The 6,290-nt window shown below is 37.2% G+C and overlaps 1 protein-coding gene across 1 annotated transcript in view; it reads right to left on the minus strand.

The window, feature by feature from the left end:
- Nucleotides 1-2,546: 2,546 nt before the first annotated feature.
- Nucleotides 2,547-6,290, minus strand: part of lin54 (lin-54 DREAM MuvB core complex component) — a 10,621-nt gene continuing 6,877 nt past the window's right edge. The window contains exons 10-13 of the mRNA XM_016257557.1: nucleotides 4,889-4,991; nucleotides 4,327-4,464; nucleotides 4,017-4,219; nucleotides 2,547-3,647 (exon numbers count right to left, since the gene is read on the minus strand). Of these exons, the coding sequence (XP_016113043.1) occupies nucleotides 3,449-3,647; nucleotides 4,017-4,219; nucleotides 4,327-4,464; nucleotides 4,889-4,991 (643 nt within the window). The 3' untranslated portion in view covers nucleotides 2,547-3,448. The remainder of the gene's footprint in view (nucleotides 3,648-4,016; nucleotides 4,220-4,326; nucleotides 4,465-4,888; nucleotides 4,992-6,290) is intronic.

The following is a 6,290-nucleotide window of genomic DNA, read 5'->3' on the forward strand; positions in this document are numbered from 1 at the left end:
ACATTTTCAATGTAGTTCAGAGGGATTTTAATTCTGATACATGGTGTTTTAATCATGGATAGACACGGTAACAGAAAAGAAAGGACAAACAGAAAATTAAAAAAAAGAACAAACTCAAACACTACAGTCTGCCTCATCATATGAAAACATGGACACATTTAAACATTAGTGAAGGGTTTCATTCGTGAAAAAACATGGCAATTTTCAGAAAGGTACAAAGGAGCACTAATGTCCATTTACATTTATACAAGATAACATTAACTGGCTATACCTCTACGTACAAAGATATATGAACTCATTGTTCATTATCTTCTTTTTCGGCAAAAGTACAACCTGAAAATCATTTGCATCTGTCAGAAGTCGAATGGAGGAAAGGGTCTGGAGTATGAACAGCGTTTATCACCATAAAACATGAACTAAAACTGGGAAGATATGAACGTTTTGGATGGCACAGGTGAGGAACCCTGCATTATCATGTCTTCTCTACAGCAACGGAGAAATATTGCAGGCATATGCATAATTTGGAAGATGTGGTTTTGACAATATTCAAAATCAAAGACAGCTCCAAAACAGCTGATGAAAGACAAGAATGCAATAATGCGAATCAGGAGTCGTCTAGCAGATTGCTTGCAGTCATGCAGCTAGATAATCTTTACTATTAGTTATGAGGATATTCACATAAAAAGGCCCTGAGTAGAGAGATGGTTATTAAGGCATAACAAGGTGAATAAGCAGTTTATTTCATGAAGGTCTTGAGGAAACATCGCCCTTTTCCACACTTTTATTAAACGGGTTGCACAGGCACACACTTAACCAGCTGTTTGATAGTGAAATATAAATATATGTGCTGTGAAATGTAGGGCAGATCAGAAACCTTCAGCTCTAAAATGTTAAAAATATCACATGGCTTCATGACGGTGTGATGGTCTGTTTAATGATGAATAAAAGCTGCATTCGACAAGCATATTTGAGAGTCTGGGAAAGATAAGATTATTAAGTTCCTTCATTGTTTTAGTAACTGTCTGATATATTAAATAAAACTGAATAAAATCAGACTAAAGCTACTGGCAGATTACATGCAGCAGGATTTTAATTTTTCATGTAGGCTATTGTTAATGCTTAATCTGTGGTTAAGAAAGCAGACTTCCACTGAGTGCAGCGAGGAATCGTTTGAGCTGTTTTGTGAGAAGGCACTATGTAAAATGAAGTCCTAAAAAGCAGCCTGTCCTCTCTTAAATAATGCCTAAAAGTCCGTATTAAGCACCTGTGCCAACCAAATCAAACCTAAAGACCACCTGGAGTTTATGAATTTGTTTTTGCACTTTTGACTAATTTGATCTACCATAGAAACATTTTAGATCACATTTGATACATTTTACTTGCCTTCAAGAAGGAATAGACCACATTATGCCAGTGAATCACAAACAGAATCACGTCATATTTCACCCCAAAATGTCAACAACAAAAAAAAATTTAATGCAATATACATATCATTTTTTTGGACCACAAAAATGACATTTATCTATTATTTAATTAAAGAAAAAAAGATATATATATTTTTTATTCTCATTGCTTTAAAAAAAAAATTCTAATAAAAAAAAAAAAAAAAGTAATCCAAACTGTTATACAATTTAATTTTTCTTGCATTATGCATAATGATTATATTTATAAATTCTATATAAATCTAATTTTTGATTCTCATTACTGTGAATTTTTGCTACTAAAAAGAAACTAAACTAATCATTCTTAAAAATGGAAAATTATTAGAATTACAGTAATGAGAATGAGATTTTCCTTGCATTACACATAATGTAAGATTATCTTTGTAGTTTATGATAAACATTTTATATAAACCAAAAAAAAATCTCAGTGTAAACTGCTACAAAATAATCAAGCTGTAATACAATTATTGTAAGCAAAGTAATATTACAGTAATGAGAATGAGTTTTCCCCTTTTATCATTCACATATTATCTTTATATATTGTTTATAAAAAGTTGATATAAACCAAAACTCATTTTGATTCTCATTACTGTAAAATAATTTTACACTACTAAAAAGCAAACTGTAATACACTTGATTTGAAATAACATTTACAGTAATGACAATGACATTTTTCCTGCATTATGCATGATGATTGTGGTTTCATAATGATAATGGAAATAATGGAATCATTATGAAAAAACCTTATGGCGGTCGTTCACCCAAAAATGTACATTTTGTCATTTATCCACCCTCATGTTGTACAAAAAGAGACAGAGAAAACAAACAAACACTGACACATTTCTTAAAATATCTTCTTTCATGTTCCACAGAAGAAGAAAGTCATACAGGTTTGAAACAACACGAGGGTGAGTAAATGACAGAAATTTCATTTTGGGGTGAAATAACCTTTTAATGGGTCCTAAAATAAGCTTATTTTTCTTTAAGCGATAAACATTTAATTTTGGGATGCAATATGAACTGGACATGTTCTTGACAGGTCTCATGAGATTCACTCGAAGCGTTTTAGTGACTACACACGTGTAGACTCATCAGACTCAAGAGTATGGAAAGGTTTGGTTTAATTCGGCCCTGACAGAGCTGATCAACCAATAACTGCAAAACAAACGAACCTAGTGAAAAGAATCAGTGAGCAGGTTCTCAACTGATCTGTGGACTGAGATGAAGGAGCACATCAATCAAGCCTCAAGACTCACTACTGGTTTGCAAACTTATTTAGTTGCTTTTTTCCATTAGTAAAGATTCAACTCTAATCTTTTTGGAGGACAGGAAATCTGTACCACCATGCTCTGCTTCAATCTCGCGCGGCCCTCATCCCGTCCAGCGGCCCGGCTGAATGTCTGCATGCTTGAACATGAACTGAACGATGAAGACTGAACCCGATTCTGCTCAAGGAACCGAATCTGCTGCGAGCACTTAAATATAATGAAGCTACAGCACAAGCTACTTACTGTATACAAGTCATGATCAGATGACTAATTACATGTGCAGGGAAGCTCCTTCCACATCCCAACTGTCCTGAGGTTATTAGTAAGAAAAAAAAGGGCTTTCTGACAACAGTGAATGATAATATGAAAATCCAGTTTTAAAAGACAACCAAATATCATGATTAAGCAGATTTAAAAGTGGAAAGCGTTGCCAAACAAAACAAAAACTAGCTTAAAATTGTATCGATTGCTCTAAAATAAAGCAAACCCTTCCGATAAAGCAAACGGTGTAAGTCCATCATCGCAGGGGCTACAATGAAGTACTGTAGTCCTCCTACTGAATACAGTGCGTCCTCCACAACACATCTCACAGGCCAATGGGAAGTTCTGATTTGTCTTTTTATTAGAAGGCCCATGAATCCGTATGTGGGGCCGGTAAAAGTGCCCTCAGTGGAGCCAGATTCCAGGATCAGCAACACCCTGGGCCCCAAATGGGCAGGAGGGCTCCGAGTCACGGCTCTAGCAGTTGATGGGACAGTCTGTCTTGGCTTTGCCAGCAAAACTGATGATTCTCCTGAGGCAGCGACCAAACTCCTCCAGAATGAGGCGTTCTGCCACAGCCTGAGGCTGGTTGGTGAGTTCGGCCTGCTCGGCCTGCTCCAGCAAACAGTCACACGTCACCTCGGCCACTTCCTTCGTTACGAATGTGTATGGCAACCTGGAAAGAGATTAACACTTGAATTAATACAAGAAGATCATTTTCGAAGACTAAAAGGACAGAAAGTGTGTAGGTTTTCCATGTGGTTTCTGGACAGTTGCTAGAAGAACACCAAGACATTTTTACACAGGAAATTACCTAGTAACCACTTTAAATATATTGCTATGTTATTTTAAGTCGTTTTTACTCATTAATTGCTGTGTGGTTTACCAAGAAGCTGCTAGGTGGTTGCTTGACAAGTTGTCAAGGTGCTTTGGGTTGTCGCTAGGAAGCTGATTAGGTGTTTTGGTGGCTCATGGGTAATTGGTGGATATATTGTGATGGACAGACATCATAATGCAGAGCTGATAAAGTGAAGGTGGGACGTACTTTCCGCCTCCGCTGGTGATGGCCGGTGTGGTTCTAGTGAGCAGATCTGAGATCTGTGAGGAGAGTTTGGTTTTGGCTGCGGTTTGCTGCTGGACTCGCACCTCTGCAGCGTCTGCCAGGTGCATCAGCGTCTTCCTTTCTGGACTCTCCTCAAAGTTCTTGCAGCCCATGCATTTGCAGATGGACGAACACATGATCTTTGCCTGAAGTGACGAGACAACAGAATGATATCTGGTCCTAAACACAAGAGAAACCTGACCATATCTTCTATACGACACTTCCACATTCTTTGCAGAGTGCAAACACTCACCTCATAACACTCGCAGTAGTTTTTCAGACAGCCAGACTTCTTACAGTTGCAGCCTTTGCTGTGTCTCCTGTCTGACTCCCCTTGTTTGCCTTTGCCAATCTTGGGCTTGAAAGCCACAGGGTTTCTGTCTAAACATGCCTGGGAGAAAGTACATTACTTCATTTGATGCCTATAGATCAGGGGTGTCCAACCCTGTTCCTGGAGATCTACCTTCCTGCAGAGTTCAGTTCCAACCCTGATGAAACACAGCTGTCTGTAATTATCAAGTGCTCCTTCAGATCCTAATTAGTTGGTTCAGTTGTGTTTGATCAGGGTTGGAGCTGAACTCTGCAGGAAGGTAGATCTCCAGGAACAGGGTTGGGCACCCCGCTATAGATATTCAAAGCATTACAGCAGAACTGTCCTGTACAGCAAAACAAACGAGATGTCAAGGGCGTTGCTTTGCTATTGCTAGGTAGATGTTAACGGGGAAATAGAAAAAAAAGGCACATTTGAAGTACTACGTTTGTAGTGAGATGAAAAAAAAAAAAAAAAGAATCTACAGTAGGCAGTAATTCATTACCTTGATGGCCTTCAGTCTTTCACTCTCATGATCAAGGTTGTTGAAGCAATTAACACAGTTGCAGTTATTACAGAATTCCCCGTTGGCAAAGCAATCACAATACCTGTGAGACGAGAGATGAAACTCTTAATGTAAATGCAAGATGCAATTCATGAAAGAACTTGATACACGAGGCAACTTTTTGAGGAAAGAAATTTCTATCCGGATACTTTAGATCGGTCGTGGGCCCTGTGTCTCACCTGGTTGCCCGCTGACGGCAACATTGCTCAAAAAGTTGCCCCATGCATCACCTTAAGAGTGACATAAATGTTCAAAAGTGGTAAGATTTTTAATGTTGAAGTTTCTTATGCTCACCATGACTGCATTTATTTGACCAAAAATACAGAAAAATATTGTACATTATTATTAATACCATTTAAAATAACTGTTCTCTATTTTAATGTTTTAAAATGTATTCCTGTGATCAAGGCTGAATTTTCAGCATCATTACTCCAGTCTTCAGGGTCACAGGATCCTTCAGAAATAATTCTACTATGCCGATTTGCTGCTCAAGAAATCATCATATTAATTCTTATTATCAGTTTTGAACAATTTGCTGTTTACTATTTTCTTAATTTGGAAAATACGGTTTCAAGATTTGCTGATGAATATACATTTCAAAAGAACAGCAGTTATTTGAAAGTAATCTTTTGTAACATTCTAAAAATTATAAAAACGTTGGAATTTTGAAATGATAAAATTTAAATCAATTTAATGCATCCTTGCTGAAGTATTATTTATAAAAAAATAAATAAAATAAAAAAAACTTACTGACCCCCAAACATTTGACTGGTGGTACATGTAATGCTTCAGGCAAATAAAAAACCCCCCAAAAAACACAGCCACTGCCAACTTATTGGCTGCATTTACACTGCAAGTCTCAATGCACAGATACGATCTTTTGATCATATCCGATATTTTTGACCCGTCTGTTTTCATTCACTTTTAGACACGACTGGTATCCGATATCTGTGTTTACATAATTCCCGCCCAAAATTAGAGTCAATGATCGCTTTACTATGCACATATTAGACCCTCTGGTTTTGAATGGCTGTGCTATTAAAATTATTTATATAATTCACATCAAGTGGCAATTATTATTTGCCAGCATCAGCATGGACAACGGCTGTCATGGATGTTTTGCAGCACATAATCTGACTGAACGGATAAATAACGGTAACTTTAATTTGTTAGGCTATTTTATCTACAGCTCGTTAGAGGTGGAATTCTTTAGTGAAATAAAGTAGCGCCAAGATGATATTTATTTAAATGAATTCAAATGAATTAGCGAGAGAGAGAGAGAGAGAGAGAGAGAGAGAGAGAGAGAGAGAGAGAGAGAGAGCGCGAGCGAAAAAGAGAGACA

The sequence above is a fragment of the Sinocyclocheilus grahami genome, unplaced genomic scaffold (assembly GCF_001515645.1).
Source record: "Sinocyclocheilus grahami isolate Dianchi unplaced genomic scaffold, SAMN03320097.WGS_v1.1 scaffold1569.1, whole genome shotgun sequence".
Classification (NCBI taxonomy): Eukaryota; Metazoa; Chordata; class Actinopteri; order Cypriniformes; family Cyprinidae; genus Sinocyclocheilus; species Sinocyclocheilus grahami.